General features: G+C 34.7%; 3 protein-coding genes and 1 long non-coding RNA gene across 7 annotated transcripts; 1 reads left to right on the forward strand and 3 right to left on the reverse strand.

The window, feature by feature from the left end:
- Positions 1–288: 288 nt before the first annotated feature.
- LOC130813003 (chlorophyll a-b binding protein, chloroplastic-like) lies at positions 289–1300 on the reverse strand. Its single transcript, XM_057678675.1, has one exon. The coding sequence runs from the start codon at positions 1231–1233 to the stop codon at positions 430–432; it is 804 nt and encodes a 267-aa protein (XP_057534658.1). The 5' UTR covers positions 1234–1300; the 3' UTR covers positions 289–429.
- A 9281-nt stretch (positions 1301–10581) lies between these two features.
- Positions 10582–13156, reverse strand: LOC130813004 (cytochrome P450 736A117-like). Its single transcript, XM_057678676.1, has 2 exons — positions 11902–13156; positions 10582–11196 (listed from the first exon to the last, which is right to left on the reverse strand). Exons 1-2 carry the CDS (start codon positions 12799–12801, stop codon positions 10582–10584), a joined length of 1515 nt encoding a protein of 504 aa, XP_057534659.1. The 5' UTR covers positions 12802–13156.
- LOC130813006 (uncharacterized) lies at positions 12427–20609 on the forward strand. Of its 4 annotated transcripts, none has more exons than XR_009042156.1 (5): positions 12427–12564; positions 13966–14195; positions 17787–18564; positions 20000–20113; positions 20471–20609. It is a non-coding gene; the product is annotated as an uncharacterized LOC130813006 (long non-coding RNA). The 4 variants fall into 4 exon arrangements; XR_009042158.1 differs by lacking the exon at positions 12427–12564 and adding an exon at positions 13344–13484; XR_009042157.1 differs by lacking the exon at positions 12427–12564 and adding an exon at positions 13520–13728.
- On the reverse strand, positions 17933–21111 carry LOC130813005 (cytochrome P450 736A117-like). Its single transcript, XM_057678677.1, has 2 exons — positions 19896–21111; positions 17933–18544 (listed from the first exon to the last, which is right to left on the reverse strand). Exons 1-2 carry the CDS (start codon positions 20793–20795, stop codon positions 17933–17935), a joined length of 1512 nt encoding a protein of 503 aa, XP_057534660.1. The 5' UTR covers positions 20796–21111.
- Between the last annotated feature and the right edge of the window lie 1023 nt (positions 21112–22134).

A 22134-nucleotide genomic window follows, 5' to 3' on the forward strand; every position in this document is an offset into this window, starting at 1 on the left:
CGACAAGTGTGAAAAGTACAATTTAGGCTGAATAGAAGGAAGTATAATTTTAAATGATTAAAACCCTAAAAATTTTAAAGTTCACCCCTTCTCCTCTGTATTTGTCCTAAATAACATTTTAAGTCTATTTATGGAGTCCTTATAAATTTTATTCCTCCATTTTTTTTTATTGTTGACTTATTAATTTATCCAAAGACTCCTGGTTCTCTAATCAAATTTCAACGAATGTAACTCATTATAAATAAACTTTATAAAGCACAAGTCAGACATGACACACACAAATAATAATTAGCACACGAAGTAGTAATAGTAGGCATGCATTATAAGTATTCCTTAAATTGGATCAAATACAATTTACATTAAACCATCACCACATCACTATCAAAACAATGTTCCAAATGAATCAACCCTAAAACCCTAAAACTCAAATTAATTTCCAGGAACAAAGTTAGTAGCATAAGCCCAAGCATTGTTATTTACTGGGTCAGCAAGATGATCAGCAAGGTTCTCCAATGGACCTTTACCTGTAACAATTGCTTGAACAAAGAACCCAAACATGGAGAACATAGCCAATCTACCATTCTTAATCTCCTTCACCTTCAACTCAGCGAAAGCTTCCGGGTCATCAGCAAGACCCAACGGGTCAAAACTACCACCCGGGTAAAGTGGGTCTACAACCTCCCCAAGAGGCCCACCAGCAACACGGTAGCCTTCAACGGCACCCATTAAGATTACTTGACATGCCCATATGGCAAGGATGCTTTGAGCATGGATTAAACTAGGGTTACCCAAATAATCCAACCCACCTTCACTGAAGATTTGGGATCCTGCTTTGAACCATACCGCTTCACCGAATTTGACTCCGTTACGGGCCAATAGTTCGGGGAAAACACAGCCCAAAGCACCCAACATAGCCCATCTACAGTGGATGACTTCTAGTTCACGGTTTTTAGCAAAAGTTTCTGGGTCAGCTGATAGGCCGGCGGTGTCCCAACCGTAATCACCGGGGAATTCACCAGTTAGGTAGCTTGGGGGTTCACCGGAGAATGGGCCTAGGTACTTAACACGGTCTGGGCCGTACCATGGGCTTCCTGATGAAACGGGTTTGGGTTTTCCGGCGGTTTTTCTCATGGTGATTCTTCCTTCACCGAGAAGATCGGAGGCGGTTGGAGAGAGTTTTACTGCTTTACCGGCGAGGGAAGGGGAAGAGAGAGCCATTGTAGAGGAAGCCATTGTTGAGAAGCTTAAGATGGTTTAGAGAGATGGAGAAATGTAGTTAGTGGTGATGAAGTGAAATGGGTTGTTGCTTGTTGGGGTTGTTATGTAGTGGAAATTGGGTAATCTTCTTATCTGTGTGATATCTTTATCTGGTTTCTTATTTGTCTAGGGAGATTGTCTGCTGTCTTAGGTGGATTTTTGTGAACCATAAATTTGGAAGATTTTTAGTTTTTGATTTATTTTGGTTGCTAACCAATGAGAGGAGAACATTTGGAGATTTTTAGGATTGTAGTCATCTAGTTGAAATCTGTTTGTGTATAGGTACTCCACTTTGAATGAACTTTAATGGTTAGTTTCGTAATCAATATTAAATGGTGAGAATAAGAATGATTTGTAGTGTAAATCTTAATGATATATATCATGTTATTCCCATGGTAATGAACGTTTAATCATAAAAAAGTTTTCTTTTTCACAATTTTTCATTACCAAATACCACATTTTTAAATGATAATGCATTAGAATGAATTTTGTCAAGAAAATGAGATTGTTGAAGGAAAATAAGGAAGACCAATAAATTTGTCAATAAATATTTCTACCAAAATTACACTAATTTTGCATTATCAATTTTATTATTTGGTACCGATTATCAAACGGGTACAATTTTAGAGAGGAGCTTAATTCTTTCGACGAGTGATGAATAGTAGTTCACCATTTGAGTTTCTATTTAGAGGTTGTTTAATTGATATATATAGTTAGCTCTATCAAAATTGACTTTGATCACATTAAGAACAGGCTTAACCCATATCTCCTTAGCTCTATCAAAACGCCTAGGAGACTGATCCAGAGACAAAACAGATTGGTATTCGACAAGCCAGTCAACTGCTCTTCCCACGGAAAGAGTTGGAGGAATTGAGAAATGCTCAAAGACTACTTCATTTCTAGCTTTCCACACATGCCACAAATGACAACGAACTGTTCAACTTCTTCACCAATAGAAGCCCAAAACCAACCCAAAACATCCCTAAAAGACCCAAAAGAGATCGAAGGAGAAGAAATATCAGCAACCCTCCAAACATCATGCACCCACGAACAGTCCTGCAGCAAATGAAATAAAGACTCTTCCTTCCCACATCTCGGACAACAAAGGAATTCTTTGATACCTTTCTTACTAAGATTGGCTCCATGGGGAATAATATCCCAACACGCACACCACACAAAGTCTCGAACCTTAGGAGGGACTTTTAATTTCCAAATCTTATTCCATAAAGGGTCCAGACCCCTCGAACAAGAAGCAACATCAGTCGAGTTTAAAGCGAGAGAATAAACGTCTTAAACATAAAGAACCCCATCTTTGCTATGAACCCAACATAACTCATCCGCACAACCGTCAATGCTAATGGGAATGCCCAGGATTTTATTGGCTTCGAAGGGAAGAAAAGTGTCCCTAACAAGATCCTCACGCCACGATTTAGAAACTGGATCGATGAAATAGTCGAGAGTAGCATCAAGACTCAGATTATGACAAGGAGAAACAACCCGATTAGAGCCAGAACCATCTAACCAAGCATCTTGATGGACCTCAATACTTTTCCATTCCCAACCTTCCACCAAATACCCCCAAACAGCACCGAACGAGAGCCCCAAAGACTTCTCCACCCATAACTGGGATAATGGCCCACCTTAGCACTCCACAGATCAGCGTTCGGAAAATACCGAGCATTAAAAATCCAAGCAATCAACGAGTCCGGATGAGAATAAAGTCTCCAAAATTGCTTAGCAAGCATAGCTTGATTAAACAATTCAAAGTCTCTCAACCCCATCCCACTCGATCTACACATATGATCCCAAGCCTTTCCAATAAATACGCTTCCTTTCCTTAGGAATTCCCTACCAAAATTTCTGCACCAAAGTACTAATGTCACTACAAAGCCTAGCAGGAAGTTTAAAACAACTCATAGCAAATGAGGGAATAGTTTGCACCACAACTTTGATGAGAACCTCTTTTCCTGCACGCGACAACAACTTTTCCTTCCACCCTTGAATTTTTTTCCATATTCTATCCCGAATAGCCCTAAAAGAGATTTTCTTGGACTTATCGAACATCGTAGGAAGACCCAAGTATTTACTGTGCATAGCAACTTCCACAAAACCCAAAGTATTATTAATAAGATGACAGACTCGAGATTCCAGTTTCCTACTAAAGGAAATCTCACATTTTTCAAATTCACCTTTTGACCCAATAACTATTCATAATGCCTCAAAATACGACTAATAGTCTCAGCCTCCTTAACAGTAGCATGGGTGAATATGATACTATCATCTGCAAAAAATAAATGAGTAATGGTAGGAGCCTCCTTCGTTATAGAGATACCACTCAACAATCTCGAATGGTAAGCTTGTTTGATCATAGCCCCAAGCCCCTCAGCGCATAACAAGAATAGATAAGGAGCCCTGACGAAGACCTCTTTGAGGGCGCAAAGAATCCGCCAGTTGCCCGTTCACCATGAATGAATAAGTAACCGAGGAAACACACTCCATAATTGTATCCACCCACTTGACCGGAAAACCCATCTTCAACATAATGCCATGAAGATAATCTTATTCAACCCTATCATAGGCTTTGCTCATTTCAAGTTTCAGGGCCATAAAACCACGCTTACGAGCCGAACTCACCCTCATGAAATGGAAAACCTCAGAAGCCAAAAGGATATGATCTGTAATGAGCCGCCCAGGAACGAAAGCACTTTAGTTGTCATCAATGATAATAGGAAGAAAAGCTTTCAATCTGATGGCTAGAACCTTAGAGATGAGCTTATAGGAAATATTGCACAGACTAATCGGACGTAGATCTTTCATCTCTTTCGGATTCTTAACTTTCGGAATTAAGAACACATTGGTGTCATTGAAATGATTCGACATGACCCCAAATTTTAGAAAACGAACTACTATGCTACTTACTTCTTCGCCCACCACATCCAAAAACTTGTTATAAAACAAGGCAGGAAGACCATCTGGCCCTGGCGATTTTCCCGGGTACATCCCCTGCAAAGCTATCATAACCTCCTTTTTAACATACAGACACAATAAACTCACACACATATCATCAGTCAATCTGGGCTCAATATCTGCAAGCTTCTCAAAATCAATAGGAGGCTGAGTCGAGGTAAAAAGATAAGCATAAAATTCTTAACAACTCGTAACAGGTCCTCTTCTTTATCAACCATCCCCATCAGAGTCTAATAAAGAGACAATGTTGTTCCTCTTAAAGCGGTGAGAAGCCCAATAATGAAAATAGGAGGTATTCTTATCCCCATCCCGAAGAACAAAAGGCCTACATCTTTGCTAAGCTTCTGTTTCAATTTTCTTACGGATATCCCTCAATTCTTCCTCAACACGTCGCTCCTCCTCAATCACCGAATTAATAAGATTGCACTATCCATCTCAACCTTTTCAATCTCTTCTTCAACCAACGAAGACGTTTGTGAATATTCTTGAAGGTATGTTTGCCCCATATATCAAGAATACGACCACAACAAAAAACCTTCTCTGACCAAGAGCCCGTCGAAGATCTCCCAGCCTCAACCCAAGCGTCTTTCATCACATCAGTAAACTCTGCCACATAGAGCCATTTAGCTTCAAACTTGAACGACTTAGCATCCCAAGGCACGTCCTTAGCAGCCCCTCCCATATCCTTACTTGCTTTAACCAAAATGGGAAGATGGTCGGAGGAATCCCACACGATATGGTGCACAGAAAAAGAAGTAAATAAATCTAACCAATCCTCATTAGCAAAATCATGGTCCAACCTTTCCTCTATAAAATTATCCCCCTTTTATTAGACCATGTAAATTTATAGCCAGAATAACCCATACCCTTCAAACCACAAGCATCAACTGCATCACAAAAACCCATTATGGAGGAGAAATCATAAGAATTACCCCCCTTCTTTTCGGACTCAAACAAAATCTCATTAAAATCCCCCACTATAAGCCAAGGGATATGCAAGACCACTCCAAGATCCCGAATCATCTTCTACGTTCTCCATTTTTCCCCCGATTCAGACCACCCTTACACTCCGATTTCTCTCCAGTAAACCCCCGAATCACTCTTCACCTCAAAATCAATAAATCTTTGGCCCATCGATCTAATATGAATATCAACATCATTAGACCAAAAAAGCGCAACACCACCTGCCCTACCAACCGCATCCACCCAAACACCATGGTCAAAATTCAACCTCCTTTGAATTTTCCTCATCTCGGACTCCCATATGTCGGTCTCACAAAGAAAGATAATATACGGAGAATTTTGACGGACAAGATCCGTCAACGATCGAACTACCTCAGGACTCCCCAACCCTCGGCAATTCCAAAATAATAAACGACACATTGAGCCGGGAGAGCCCAAGAAGTGGGGCCCGCCACATTCGGATCAGCTTCCTCTCCATTACAATCAACCTCCATATATTATCAATACGATGTTTTTGAGCCTCCTTCTCATCTCCCACCATGCACTCCCACTCAATCCTCTTACAAACAGAGCGTTTACCAATACTAGAACGAAAAACACGCTCATCCGAAACTTGACCCCCATTACCACGGACACGACGTTTCCATCGTTTCTCATAACACACCGTAGGCAACCCCTCCTGCTTCTCACATGCCGATGTCCCAGAACCTCCATTACCATCATTAACAATGCCAAGCAAAAACCCATCATGCTCCTGTTCATACACCTCCTTTGACTCCTAAAGACAGCTTTGCACAGGCAAAACAGTCCCTTCCTCCCTAATAGAAACGTGTTGCTCAGAGATCAACTCATCTACCCTAACTTGGGTATGAAGCAACCTTTTATTGTATTTTTAGTGAAAAGAAAAAGTAGGTTGAAGAATAAGACACAATTCCAAGTGGATTGAAGAACTAAGCAATTAAAATAGAAAGAAAATAAATTTGTAATGATTTTTAAAAGGAGGAGACCAATGCCAAAAAAATAAAATTAATACAAATTAACTGAGACAAATTAAAATGAAATTAAAATAACATTGGAATCTGCCTTTAACAAAGGAATTTGAAGTTGCCAACAGTACACTCGTTACTATTATTTCACATTTTTAGCTTAATAGAAATTTCCACTTTCAAACAAATTTCTGCTGTCGTGATCTAGAAAAAATTGTCAACCAAACAACTATGTAAATTATTAATTATTAGAAAATAGAAATCCAAACCAAACTGCTCCACCCATACACTTTTTTTATTATAAGATATTAAAATGGGTTGAGGAAAATGGTGAGTTAGATGAAAATCGAATCGAGGATTTTACTTGGATAAATAAAGTGAAAATCAAATAAAGGATCTTATTAGGGATAAGCGGTATGTGCTCCAATTGAGACAAAATTCAATTTTCATTATATCTCCTACACTTAATTTTCTACTCTTTATATCTCTCTCATAATGCACCAGTTGTATTTTGGGTAAAACTTTGTGTAAAAGAGGGATTGAGTTGGAAAATAAGACAAATATATAAGTGTATGATATAAATAAATTGTTAGGACGAATTAAAAATAAATTTATGAATGTGATTAAAAAAAATAGTATATGACATTGTCAAAATAGGGAGAAATCAGGATACGAGACTAAAATGGAAAGGGGTGGACAAATGTAGTATTGGTTTCAACCGTATAACTAGAAACACAATTTCTCAAAATGAGACAGTTTTACAATTAGTCCATCTTTTATAAACGTCCCAATGTACATTATGTTCTCATTTATATGAGGAAGTCTTAGTAAATAACGGTTATTTATAGAGTTAACAAATCACCCTTATGTGATGACATTTGATAGGGTTAGAGTTTTGTAAATTTAATTTACCTTTTCTGATTTTGTTTATTTTACTTAAATTCTTTTAGTCTTTGCATTAAAATGATAGTATGTTTTTGTTGTAAATGATGATTAATTAAAAAATAAAGTAATAAACATGAACTCGTCTTGATAGTAAATTTTCTCACCCTCATTTGTCGAGGTAGGAAATATTTTTCCTAAAATTAGAACAGTTAGTCTATTGGGTGAGACGTATCTTAAATCTAACTCATTAATGATTAATATCTACTTATTGTATTCTTAATAGATACTTACATTATCTTTGATGCTTATTTATCATATCTTAATGTTTACTTTTAATATCTTAAATATCTACTTTTATCATTTTTAATGCTTTTTTAAAAAATTTTAAAAAATATATAATAGATCGGTCCACTTAAAGATGAGAAGGTATAAATTTGTGAAATTAGAAAGGTTTCCGAGCATTCTTCCATTTAGGGAGAAAATACAACTGGAAATTGCGACAATTCTCTATTCTACTGCTGCCGTGAAAACAGAGACGAAGGAGTGAAACTGTGAGATAACTCAGCTTTCCCTATCATGAAGGTACGCATTTTTTACTATCAGCATCAAATAACTCAATTAATGGTTTATTTTTGAATAAACCTATCTGAAGGGGTTATTTGCGGAGAATAATTCAACCTATTCGCGATCCGCTAAAAATGAACTCCTAAAAATGAACTCCTAGTTACATAATGTTTGGTAACCTATTAAACATTAGGTGAGTTTATTCTCAGCAAAAAAATCTGTTAGGTGGGTAGTGTGTTTATTCTTAGTGGATTGTGAATAGTTTGTATTATTAATGACAATTTTTTTAAAAAATTTTCTGGATGATGATGGGTAAGTTGCGCTTTCACGTTTTATTTTCAAAATAATAATTGGACTATACTAGCATTTTGAATTTGATTTTCATAGTATATGATTAATGTTAGTTTGATAGTGTATCTACAGAAAGAAATTCGGCAAAATTTATCTTATTTTTACCATACAACTTGATGCATTTTTTGTAATTTGATATTGAAATGTTGGTAAGCCCAACATATATTGTTTGCAATTGCACAAGGTTTTAGCCTTGTTAATATTGAAGTGTTGAAATATCTACTTCCTTGGTTGGAAGACCTTAAAATTTGATGTTGAAACTGTCATTAATTTTGGTAGCACAACTCTTTTCACGTTGGATATGATATTGCTAACTGCTGTGGCGTCAATGAAATGCCGGTGTTACTGATTTTGGGCTTTTGACTTTGGAAACAATAGTATTTAGTACTAGAAATTGTGGGGTAATACTTCCAAGACCACGAATAAGGAGAGCTTTTACAATTGAATGATTAATAATAGCATAAAATAGAGATAAACCTGATAATCTCTTCTAGACAACAATTTTCTTATCCACGGTGCTTGGAATATACCCGAAACAATGCGACAAATGTATAAATTGAATGATGAAGAATGACATAATATTGAATTCCAAAGAGGTTTGCAAAGTCATAATAGAGAACTTGTGGTTTTATGGTTTGAAGATCTAATTTTAATGCGTCAGACTCATAGTATATCCTCTTTATATAGAAAGTTAGTGGGTCTAAATCTATCTTTATGCTCCAGCCTACGACATTTAGTCTCTTCCTTTTCCTTTTAAACTACAAAATAATAATACAAATTGTCAAGCGCTCAGTGATCCATCAAGCCTATACTCAACGGGTCATGGATCCTACGACATTCATTTCCTTTATTTTCCTTTTTCTTTATAATGTAAGATAGGAATAATTTTTTTGGATTGATAAGCATGCCAATGATCTGCTTATTGTGCTTTTGATGATTTAAATGTGAAGTCTTGATTAAATGTACCCGTGACGTTTCTAGCTGCATGAATGTGGAGTTCCCATGACCTTAAGGGGATCTCTCTTATTGATGTTCATCCTGGCTTTTCTGGCTCCTTGAATGTCTCATCTTCTGCCATATGGGGAAGTCAAATGAGTAAAAAGATTTGCTAATGTTACCTCAACGTTAAGATTATGTGGGGACCTGTTCTGTCAGTTCCAAAGGGATTCAGTTAAAAATCCTTCCTCTTGACGTCTTCTGGAGAGTTCAGGAACCTCTCTGGACTGAAGTTGTCAGGAACTTTTCATTAAGTTTCTACAAGAATTGAAGAACCTTAGACATGTTTAGTGTTCTGTTGTACTTGAGTAATAAGAGGCTAAACTTTGAATTTATAGGAGGCGGAGCAGTCATGTAAGTAAGAATAATTGAAGATCTAGATAAGAATAAATGGTATAAGAACTAATCAATTTCAAGGAATAGTCGAATGTCCACTTCTCTTTTCAGAGAATGTGCAGAATCATATAGAGGGAAAGATTAATAGTCATTGTTTTTACTAATCTTTGCTTACAAAAACCATCCCTTTGGCAGCCTTCTAAGAAAAGTTTATCTCATTGTTCAAGTTAACATGAACCAAATGCCTGTACAACAAGACTGATTTATGCTATTTGTGTTGACAATTTGTGATGTTTGTAGTCATGAAGTAACCATATAAGTCCATCTCAAATTATGACCATTGTCCAAGACTTTGTAGACTTGTTAATTTATAGGGGAGGGCATGTGCAAGATGCTCGACCGTATCAGACTCTCTAATTAAAGGGCCTCAACTATTATTTTACAGTAGTTTGTATTTTGCTTTAGTTTTATTACTTGTTTTAAAGCCTCAAAATACTGTAAAATAAACACGGCATCAAAAGTTATGTATTTTTTCTCTGCCCTATCCTTAGTGTATGATAATTGATAGTTTAGCAGATTACATTGTAACACATTGGGATTTTCGACCACGAACCTCAGTGGGGTATTTTAGAGATTGCATACCTAGTAGTTTGCTTGGGAAATAAGTAAGTTCAGTAGTGGGAGAAAAATTAGTATAAGAGGCGGAAGGGAAAGAAAGAAGACAATCTGAAGTTATGTCATTCAGTTGGTGAGTTTTGTATTCACTTTGGAAGATCTCAAGCATCTCGAGAAGGGAAATAAACATGTACGAACGTTTTGTAAAGCATCTCGAGCAAAAAAGGCTTTTAATAGTTTCGTGTTTTGCGACTCAATGATCATAAGCAGTTAACCATATATATTGAGTGTTCAAGATCGCTTCCGCTCCGCCACGCCATTCAGGACATACGTGGTTTTGTGAAAAGCAATCTTAGTCAGAGTTTTAAAACATGAGCTGGACGTATTCTCTATCAAATACCATTTTGTAGTGTACCTGCTATACTCCTATTTCATAACTGGTTCTGGGAATGGAAAATTCACATAACAATTTAAATTACTGCAAGATCACAAATATATTGAATAGGGCTACAATCAACTTGCTCACATCTTAGTTTCATTAGCGTTTTATCAGACATTAAACAAAACATTCAAGGGTAAATGTCTACTTTGTATAACAAATAATATTTTGGAGCTCAAAATATGCTTTGATATTGGTTCTTTGTCTTGTACATTGGTGTTTCTAGCGGCAAGAATGTGGAGTTGCAATGACCATTAAAGGATCTCGCCTGTTGATTGTTACTCCAGGGTTTTCAGGCACATCAGCAGTGTAATCTTCTGCTCCATAGGGTAATTTCCAGTCAAATGAGTAAACAAGATTTGCTAATGCAAGCTCAGCATTGAATAAAGCAAAGGGTATTCCTGGGCAACCTCTTCTACCAGCTCCAAAAGGAATCAGATGAAAATTCAGGCCTTTGAAGTCTACTGTAGAGTTCAAAAATCTCTTTGGACGAAAATCCTCTGGCTGTTCCCAGTAAGTAGGGTCTCTCTGTATTGTCCATGCATTGATGATTACTTGTGTCTTTGCAGCGATGTCATACATGTTTATTTTGGCATCCTGAGAGGATTCTCGAAACACCAGCAATGGGAGTGGAGGATGTAGCCTTAGTACCTCCTTTATCACTGCTTTCAAGTACTTCATTTTGTCCAAATCATCTTCGGATACCATTTGTTTTTTACTGATGATTTTCCTTACTTCATCTTGCAGTTCCTTCATAACATGGGGATGCCTCATCAACTCGGTCATTGTCCACTCCAATAGTGTAAAAGTAGTATCGGATCCAGCAGCAAACATATCCTTCATAAACAGTATAATGGCAATGTTTCACAGATTCTCAAGTTTATGGAAACATCATTGACATTTGACAATTAATGATCATAGTTCCTCTCTTGAATAAGGTAATCATGATTAGTTGACTGCAAGATCTTTCAAAATCTCATTGAAATTAAGAGTTATTTATGTTAAATTGCTTGTTCTCTTATGCTTATTCCAAACAATGATGCAAGAAAAAGAAACACACTCGGCTGTTTCAGTGGTCTTAGTCTCTTAGAATTTATCTAACATGCAATTTATAACTGCGAATGTAAAGTGATAGAGTACATACCTACTACCATATAGTGGGGCTTCAACCATCAACTTAAGCTTTTGGTTGAGTTGTTTCTTTGACATAGTAGCTTTTGGTTGAGTTGGTTCTTTGATATAGTATCAAAGTTAACGAAACGGAAAAGTCACGGATTTGAATCTTATTCACTCCTCATAATTTCAAATGGAATATTTAGCGTTATGTATGAGGAGACAATCTGTTTGCATTCACAATTTTAGCCCAAGGGGCTCGCTTGTGAGGAGGCGTGATAAAGTATATAACATATTGTGAAGTTTAAACCATTAGCTTAAGCTTTTTGTTGAACTTTAACATAAAGTCTTAATCATTCAGAAAGTAATATTGGATGCCTCTTTTAAATAGATAATATTGTTGCCGAGAGTGCATGAGTTATTCTTTACCAGTACAATTGCTTTAATGCTGTCCATGGAAAGAGCAGTTGGATTTTCCCTTTGAGCATCCAGCAAAATATCCACAAAATCCTTTTCATTTTCTTCTTTTTCCGTCTTACAATCGAGATGCTCTTGAACAACATGTTGAAGGAATTGATCGAATTCTTTGGCAACTTTCTCCACCCTTTTGTCCAGACCAGTCAGTTTATCAACCCAACCAAGCCAAGGTATTAAATCTTTTATGCTAAACTCTGCCATAACCTCAACAAACTCTTTCAAAAGTTGCTTAAAATTTGTTCTCCCTTCTCCTGCATACTTCTTTCCATATGCTGTCCTACACAACACATTGGTTGAATACATCATGAAAATCTCACTCATATTCAGTTGTTTCTGTTCTGAGTTCTTGATCTTTTCAACCATCAAACTCACCTCTTCTTCTCTGACATACCTGAAAGATTGAACCTTTTTGTTACTTAACAGCTGTATGACACAAATGCTCCTTATCTGTCTCCAGTAATTACCGTATGAAGAAAAGACCAAGTCTTTGCCACCATAAAATATTCTTCTTGTGATGCTTGATACAGGTCTATTAGAGAAGATAGTATCATGTTTTTTCATAATCTCGCAAGCTGCTTGAGCAGACGCGATCACAAAGGAGGGAGTACTACCAAGGTAAATCAACATCACTTCTCCATATCGCATTGATAATGAGTGCAGTGAACGGTGAGGGAATCTACCAAGCAGGTGAAGGTTGCCTAATATGGGTAACTTGGTTGGTGAAGGTGGCAGTTTTCTGGTTCTGGATGGATTTTTGTATACCCATTTGTAGAGGAAAATTAATAAGAATATGGATGGGAGTGTTAGGGGATGGAGAAAATAAATCTTTAAGAACTGAAGAATCGGAGACATTTCTTTTAGTGCTTTGTTTCAGCTTGAGTAATTTATGGTTATACTTCAATCTTATAGGAGGAGAAAGTTCGGGTTAGAAATGCGTGTAAATATTTACATGAGGATTAAGACCATGAAGAAGTAATCATTTTCAAGAAGTGGTTTATATTTTTCATTTGGTGGGTCGTTCTGGAATGATAAGAATATAAGTTAGTGTTTTTACTGTTTAAGGTTATGAAATTCTTCAAAAAATCAGTGGATAATAAGTAATTGGAGGAGTTAACAGATAATATTTTGTCTTCTGTTTCTCAAGATGTTTATGGTTTGTTTGTTTAGAGGATAAGATTTCTTGGAAAATTGTCTGCACATTTCCATTGTTTCGTTTTATTATAGAATTGTAATAGAAACTTGGGTGCACTAATAAATTTCATTATATTGTATACATTTTCTTCTAAAATAAGAAGATTACTAATTTTCCTCCACCCTTTTTACCCAACATCTTTATTTTTCTGAAGAGTATTTTTAACAAACTAAACAAAATTAATTAATTATCATTTTCATTTACCATTTAGTTTTCATGAAATATGCTATCCATCAAATTAAAGACTCCATGTCTTTTTGTTGGGAATTGGGATATTTGACTTTGAGTTTACCTGAGATGTGTGGTTGACAGGAAGGAGGAGGAATAATTGGTTGAAAATCAGGTGTGGCTCTGTAGTATTAGAAATTAGAATACATAGACGATTCCTCTTCTCATATTCCTCTTTTCTTTTTTCTTCTCTATTTAGCATCATTACCTTAACACTCTCGAGTCTCGACCTAATTAAAATTCTTATAACAATTAAAATTGCTGCAAGATCTCACATATTTTGAATATGACTACAATCAGCTTGCCCACATCTTTGTTGTATAAGCATTAATCATAGAAATTAAACAAATCATACAAAGGTACATATCTACGTTGTTTAACAAATATAGTTATTAGGTGCTAGAAACTTGCTTTGATATTGGTTCATTGTCTTGTACATTGGTGTTTCTAGCTGCAAGAATGCGAAGTTGCAATGGGAGTTGTGGATTTAGCCTTAGTATCTCCATAGTTACTGCTTTCAAGTACTTTATCTTTCCTAAATCGCCTTCAAATACCATCAGTTTTTTACTGCTGATTCCCCTAATTTCATCTTGCAGTTCCTTCATAACATGGGGCTGCCTCATCAACTCTGTCATTGTCTACTCTAACAGTGTAAAAATAGTATTGGATCCAGCAGCAACCATATCCTTCACAAACACAGGCAATTTTTCACAGCTGTAAATTTCTCAAGTTTATGGAAACTTTATGGACAATTAATGATCATGGTTTTCAATGTTGAATAAGCTAATCATGATTGGTTGACATCAAGATCTTTCGGAATTTAGAGGTATTCATATATAGCTGCCTATTCTCTTTTGCTTATTCAACTAATAATGCAAGAAAATTGAAACACAGATCTTAGTTTTTTTAGACATGCAATATATAAGGGTCTATTTGGTAAATGATTGTTAGTTGGAGCTGTTGGTTTGTTTGACTAGCTGGAAGTATTAGCTAACCGTTACGGAGTTATTTGGTAAAAATTAGTTGTTGGTTGTTTATTAGAGAAAAGAAAAAGCCTAAAGTCAATGAAAAAACTACTCTTATAGCTTTCATATGTTGGCTTAATTGTCATTTAACAAATACTTTTTTTTATCAGTTTAATCAACAAAAAATCTAAAACCCAAAATCCATCAAAGAAGTCAAGCAACAAGACATTTACCAAACACACTTGTAAAACCTTATTAATTAAGAAATAAATATTGGCTTTCTCTTCTAAATAGATAGTATTGTTACAGAGAGTACAAGAGTGTTTCAAAAGTTGATTAAAATTTGTTCCCACTTCTCCGGAACACTTCTTTCCATATGCTGTCCTACACAACACAATGGTTAATTACATCATGAAAATCATAGAATATGAGTGAGATTTTCATGATGTAATTAACCATAGTGTTGTGTAGGACAGCATATGGAAAGAAGTGTTCCGGAGAAGTGGGAACAAATTTTAATAGGAGAAGATTTTCATCAAAATCTCACTCATTTCAATCACCAACCAAACTCACCTCTTTTTCTCTGACATACCTGAAAACCTTTTTGTTACTTAAAACCTGTATAATTACAGGACTCCTTATATGTCTCCAGTATTCACCATAGGGAGAAAAAGCTAACTCTTTTCCCTAGTGATGCTTGATACAGGTCTATAGGAGAAGATTAGTATCATGTTTTTCATAATAGGAGACATTTCTTTTAGTTCTTTGTTTCCCCTTGAATAATATAAAATTATACTTCAAATTCATAGGAAAGGGAATATTGGAGTTCCTAAGGTGTCTACACTCTAAACATTATAATAAGAATTAAGAACATGAAGAAGTAATCATATCTAGAAGTGGTTTGAATTTTTCAATTTGGCAGATTGTTCTGGATTGATATGAATAGAATTATTGTAAGTTAAGCTTTTTTACTGTTTTAGATCATGAATTATGAAACTTCTCTTCATTAGGTTTATATTTTAGGAGTAATAAGAATTAAAAGTATGCTAATATTTATGAAATTAATTACAGCTGTAAATATACATTTACCATTACCATTTATCATTACTAACATATATCACTTATTACCAAACAAGCTGTAAATGTATATGCATTAGGGCTTGTTATCGTATAAATAGGCTTATATTTTGTATTAGCATGGATTAGTTTGTATAGAATGACATGTGAGAACAAAATTCTTCAAAATACATCCGTTTGAATGGGCAAAAAGATATATTGCCTCATTTTTTCTTCCTTTGTCTGCTATCTACCTGTACCTTTGTTTTTACCTTGTCATTTCTGATTTTTTTTTTCTCCATTGCCCTGTAGTATGAGTTTAGATCCCCTCACACTTTGTCTGGATCGAAGAAATTGGAGGGAAAGGGATGAGAGGAATGTAGAGGTATATAATTTATTTGTTTGGTTACCAATTTTTAAAGGTAGGTAGTTAGAAGGAAGGAATTTAAAGGTAGTAAGTCTCTTACACTATTTCTGGATAGGAGGAAATGAAAGGAAAGAAATGGGAGGAAAATAGAGGAATTGCATTTCCCTCAATTGAATGCCAATAGGAAAAGGAGGGAAACAAAATTAGGAATCTCTTTATATTTTAAATGAAAACATATCAAATTTCCTGTCCCTCCCTTTTCAATCTTTTGAAGTTTTGTATAGACTTGGTTGATACTAATTAAGTGTGCATCAACCTTAAAATGTATAAAAATAGTATGTTTTTCCACTTGACAAGTACATTCATCGAGAATTATTTGTTATTTTTAGATTTGTGCATACTAAAATAGTGTGAACGAAGTTTATATAGGACTTTTGCCCTTTTCTTCCCCTCTTTTTCTTTTCCTTTCCTTCCAAAAATCAAAAATGCTATCCAATCTTAAAGTTAGTTTTCATTAGTAATCAATTTCTCTCCGTGGAAAAATTTGGATAGAAAATTTTTCTCCAAACGTAATGTTAGAAGTAATGGATTTTTTTCTGAGAAAGTTCAAGTGTATACATGACTACAATTTTCTTTTTATTTGACCGTAATCAAATGTGCAATGAAGTCTGCCAGTTTTCCCACAAAATAAGGGTATCTTAGAACCAACTTTGACATTGTGAAATTGCAAAATTTTTTCTTTTCTAATAGTTGTAGTTCGCAGTACAAGATTTTGATTAGAATACATTTGATTATTAGAATAAAAGGAGTAGTTTGTTTGAAGTATTTTAAATACTAACCTCTTCCTATTCACCCTCTCATTTTCTTTAACTAAGACACCCGTCCTTTTTCTCTTTTTGGCTAAATCATCTTAAATTTTCCGTTGCTATTTTGGGTTAGGGTTTTTTTGAATTACTAGATAGGCTGAGAAAAAAGGAGAGTTGGGTGAGAATTGACACAAGGCTTTGCCTGAGGAAGTTGATATTTGCTGGATAAGACTTAATTCCTATTTACTTATTTATTCTAAATGTCTCATTTCCTTATAATTGGATAAGGTTTTCTTGGCCAAATCATTACCTCGTCAACATTTTGAGTTGTTGACTTCTTACAATTTGCACATTATTATTACATAAATTTTTGTGAGGGATCATTGCTAATTGGGCTGGCTCATTATATAATTTTTAAATTATTATAATAGGCATTAAAAATAATGTAAGTAGACATTAAGATATTGAAAGTAGACATTAATTTTTAATGGGTTGAGTTTGAGATACGTCTCTTATTATAATGGATGTACAATGGAATATGAGAGCTATCAATAGAATTGTTTATTAAGAAGCTTGCCGAAAGTCTATCACTACATAATCTAGTTATGGGTGATCATAAATAGTAATAGTTGTGAACTTGTGACAATTTCTAATGCGATATAGTACAATCATATTCATCCAAGAGCAATATGAGAATTATTCAATCTCTACCCAATTTGAGACTTGACTTTATAGTTGGACTTCAGAAATTTATTTACAATTCATCTTAAAAAAGTGGAATAAATAAAACAAAACATATTAAATATGAAAATAAAACATAATATTGGCTCGGAGGAGGTACGTTTTTCTATTGTTTCTATTCGAATGATAAAAATATTATCTTTTAATGAAAATTGTTTATCAGCATCATTTACATTATATTTGGACAAGAATTTAGAATGAAAAGGAAAAGATGGAAAGGGGAAGCAAAGGGAAAGGGAGAGAAAAAATGATAAGAAAAGTTTTTATTGTTCATTTACGAGGGAACGAATAAAAAAGGAAGAAATTAAACATATATTTTGGATAGGGCTACAATCAGCTTGCCCACATCTTAGATTCATAACCTTTGATAAGAAATAATTAAACATTATATTTATTCAAGGGTACATATCTACTTTGTATAACAAATATAATTATTTGGAGCTTGAAATATGCTTTGATATAGGTTCATTGTCTTTTTTTAGGAAAACGAAAACTTTTCGTTGCACCAAACTAAGAAAAGTACAAAAACTAAAACGGAGATGGCTGTGTCCCCCATTGTTGCATCAGTATCAAACAGAGACCCACCTTCTAGAGGTTCATTGTCCTGTACATTGATGTTTCACTTCCACTAGAAGCAATGTGGAATTGCAATGACCATAAGAGGATCTCGTCTGTTGATTGTTATTCCTGGGTTTTCAGGCACTTCAGAAGTCTCATCTTCTGTTCCATTGGGTAATTTCCAGTCAAATAAGTGAACAAGATTTGCTAATGCAAGCTCAGCATTGAATAAAGCAAAGGATATCCCTGGGCAGCCTCTTCTGCCTGCTCCAAAGGGAATCAGATGAAAATCCAGGCCTTTGAAGTCTACTGTTGAGTTCAAGAACCTCTCTGGACGAAATTCCTCTGGTTGTTCCCAGTAAGTAGGGTCTCTCTGTATTGCCCACGCATTGATGATTACTGTTGTCTTTGCAGCAATGTCATACCCATTTATTTTTGCGTCCTGAGAAGGTTCTCGAAACAGCAGCAATGGGAGTGGTGGATGTAGCCTTAGTACCTCCTTGATCACTGCTTTCATGTACTTCATCTTTTCCAAATCGTCTTCGGATACCATCAGATTTTTACTGCTGATTCCCCTTACTTCATCTTGCAGTTCCTTCATAACGTGGGGATGCCTCATCAACTCTGTCATTGTCCACTCTAGCAGCGTATAAGTAGTATCGGATCCAGCAGCAAACATATCCTTCACAAACACAGGCAGCTGTAAGTTTCTCAAGTTTATGAAGTTTATGGAAACTTCATTCACACTTAATTATCGTGGTTTTCTATATTGAATTAGGTAACCATGATTGGTTGATTTGCAAGTCATAGTCATCCACCCAGTATCCCGCATAGGTCAGGGTTTAGGGGAGAAAGGTAGCGGACAAACAATACCCGTACCGTTCAAGGAATGGGTACAAAAGACTGCGCACACAAATAATTCCCCAACCATGGTGATAATAATTGCAAGATCTTTCAAAATCTCATCTATTCTATTTGTGAATTATTAGGTGATAATAATTGGTAAAACATTTTTAAGTAATGAGAGTAGTCAGTATTTTGCGAACTGGATAGATAATGATGATATATTATAATATAATAATGAGTCTCTATAATACATACTTCTATTATTCATTAGATTTGTTACATTGTACTAAATCTATTTCTTAAGAGAATAATTGGTTTATTGGTAGAATAAAAAATTTGATTGTGTGGATGTAATAATATTTAAAGATAAATAAAATATGTGGGTTATAATTAGAAAAGATATGAGAAATTGAGAATCATTTCTAAATGTGAAAATTTAGCAAATTGATTGAGACGAGTAAAAATATAAAGTATACTCCATAAAATTTAGTTGGGATATGGGATTACAAAGTACACACATTAAATTCATTCATTAAATAAAAAAATATTTATCAATTTATTTTTTATTTTACCCGATTAAAATTAGATTATACTAAAATTTATTATATTTTTCTAAAAATAAAGACACATGTATTTATCCTGTTAAAACTGCGAGGTTAACTGCTTGTTGTTTTTTCTTATTCCAACTAAAATACTAAAGATGCAAAAAAACAAATACACCCTGCTTCTTCGTGGTATTAGATTTTTGTTTAGTATGCAATATATAACTGCTATTGTAAAGCGGTAAAGTCTATAATATGTAGTGAGATTTCAACCATTAGTTTAAGTTTTTGGTCAAATAAATTTCTTGACGTAGTATATGAGGTCAACGTGGCTAAAAAGTCACGAGTTCAAATCTCATTATTTCAACCAGAATATTTAGCACCGAGAATCGAGAAGGGCATGTATTTCATCCACACTGCTAGCTTAAAGCGCTCTCGTGTGATTGGAATGATAGAATATACTATATATCATGACTTCAACCATTAACTTAAGCTTTTGATTGTTAATCAGTTAGAAATGAATACCGGATTTCTGTTCTATATAGATAATTTTATAATAATGGCTTTGATGCTTTTAAGTTGATTGTTGAAGTCATGATATTATTATTATTTTTATTGAGAGTGCATGAGTTATTCTTTAATTACCAGTACAATGGCTTTAATGCTGTCCATGGAAAGAGCAGCTGGATTTTCCCTTTGAGCATCCAGCAAAATATCCACAAAATCCTTATCATTTTCTTCTTTTTCAGTCTTACGATCGAGATGCTCTTGAACAACATGCTGAAGAAACTGATCGAATTCTTTAGCAACTTTCTCCACCCTTTTCTCCAGACCCGTCAGTTTATCAACCCAACCAAGCCAAGGTATAAAATCTCCAATCTTAATCTCTGCCATAACCTCAACAAACTCTTTCAAAAGTTGCTTAAAATTTGTCCCCACTTCTCCTGCATACGTCTTTCCATATGCTGTCCTACACAACACATTGGTTGAATACATCATGAAAATCTCACTCATATTCACTGCTTTTTGCTCTGATTTCCTGATCATTTCAACCACCAAACTCACCTCTTCTTCTCTCAAATTCCTAAAAGATTGAACCTTTTTGTTACTTAAAACCTGTAAGACACATATACTCCTTATCTGTCTCCAGTATCCACCATAAGGAGAAAAGACCAAGTCTTTGCCACAATATATAATCCTTTTTGTGATGCTTGATACAGGTCTATTAGAGAAGATAGTATCATGTGTTTTCATAATCTCGCAAGCTGCTTGAGCAGACGCGATCACAAAGGAGGGAGTACTACCAAGGTAAATCAACATCACTTCTCCATATCGCATTGATAATGAGTGCAGTGAACGGTGAGGGAATCTACCAAGCAGGTGAAGGTTGCCTAATATGGGTAACTTGGTTGGTGAAGGTGGCAGTTTTCTGGTTCTGGATGGATTTTTGTATACCCATTTGTAGAGGAAAATTAATAAGAATATGGATGGGAGTGTTAGGGGATGGAGAAAATAAATCTTTGAGAACTGAAGAATCGGAGACATTTCTTTTAGTGCTTTGTTTCAGCTTGAGTAATTTATGGTTATACTTCAATCTTATAGGAGGAGAAAGTTCGGGTTAGAAATGCGTGTAAATATTTACATGAGGATTAAGACCATGAAGAAGTAATCATTTTCAAGAAGTGGTTTGTATTTTTCATTTGGTGGGTCGTTCTGGAATGATAAGAATATAAGTTAGTGTTTGTACTGTTTAAGGTTATGAAATTCTTCAAAAAATCAGTGGATAATAAGTAGTTGGAGGTGTTAACAGATAATATTTTGTCATTTGGTTTTGAGATGATATACCTTTGGCTTATAAAGTGCGTGTTTTTCTGATTATATGTTAATATTGATAATAAGTCCAGTTTAATTTGATAAAAACTTGAGGTGAATTCAGGATGTTAGTATAGAAAGGTTCGAACACTAACCTTTTCATATAGGATGAATCTATTCTGTGTCATTTGCATGTATTACATGTTACACATAGAGATGGACCCATAATTTTCTTTATGGTAAAGCCTAATATCTGAAATTAATCTATTACATTATTTCTTTATTTTTTAAAAAAATTTACTATACAAACCTACTATGACCTAAGATTGGATACGCAGCTGGTGATACAATTCAATTACTTGTCCCATATTTTAAAACAAGTTTGGGACGAATTCAACCGGAATAAAATATATTAATAAGAATTGAGAATTCAAGAGCAAGAAGTAATCATAATCTAGAAAAGGTTTGAACTTTAGAATTTGGCAGATTGTTCTGGAATGATATGAACAAAATTATTATAAATTACTAGTGTTTTTATTATTTTTAGTTGACTTTGGAAACTCCTCTTTAATAATCAATGGATGATTAATAATGGAGTAGAAGTTCTCATATGGATTAGTCTTGCCAATGTGATCATAGGCTAATTAGCGAATTTCTTCAAATGATTTGTATTACAAGGTAGGTTGAGGAAACAGAGTTAGGTAAAATTTGGTTAAAAAATATGTAGAAAATAATTTTTTTTTCAACTGAAATAAAATTTAATTTTCCCAAAATAGTTTGACCAACAAGGAATGGAGGTAATATTATTTAATGCACAACACTATCTATTATCTTATTATTGTGAGCTTTAATGTATATAGGTCGTTTTGTGTACTGAACTATGATAAAATCTTAGCTAGTCTTCTTTTATTTTTCGTGATGCTTATGGAATTTTTATGAATGTTCTCAGTTTTTATTACAGATTAATAATGGAAATTTTGGACGGAATTTTTTTGTAAAAATTATTATCGTCTATAACAACATAGAAATTAGTTGTCATCTACTTTATCATAATTTCTCCGTTCTATTATAC

The sequence above is a fragment of the Amaranthus tricolor genome, chromosome 5, assembly GCF_026212465.1.
Source record: "Amaranthus tricolor cultivar Red isolate AtriRed21 chromosome 5, ASM2621246v1, whole genome shotgun sequence".
Taxonomy (NCBI): domain Eukaryota; kingdom Viridiplantae; phylum Streptophyta; class Magnoliopsida; order Caryophyllales; family Amaranthaceae; genus Amaranthus; species Amaranthus tricolor.

Excerpts from the sequence above, each read along its gene's own strand:
- LOC130813003 (XM_057678675.1), bottom strand. The coding sequence starts at position 1,233 with ATGGCTTCCTCTACAATGGCTCTCTCTTCCCCTTCCCTCGCCGGTAAA.
- LOC130813004 (XM_057678676.1), bottom strand. The coding sequence starts at position 12,801 with ATGTCTCCGATTCTTCAGTTCTTAAAGATTTATTTTCTCCATCCCCTA. Across the intron at positions 11,197-11,901 it reads GCATTAAAGCAATTGTACTG|GATATGTTTGCTGCTGGATC; the intron begins GTAAAGAATAAC and ends CTGTTTATGAAG.
- LOC130813005 (XM_057678677.1), bottom strand. The coding sequence starts at position 20,795 with ATGTCTCCGATTCTTCAGTTCTCAAAGATTTATTTTCTCCATCCCCTA. Across the intron at positions 18,545-19,895 it reads GCATTAAAGCCATTGTACTG|GATATGTTTGCTGCTGGATC; the intron begins GTAATTAAAGAA and ends GTGTTTGTGAAG.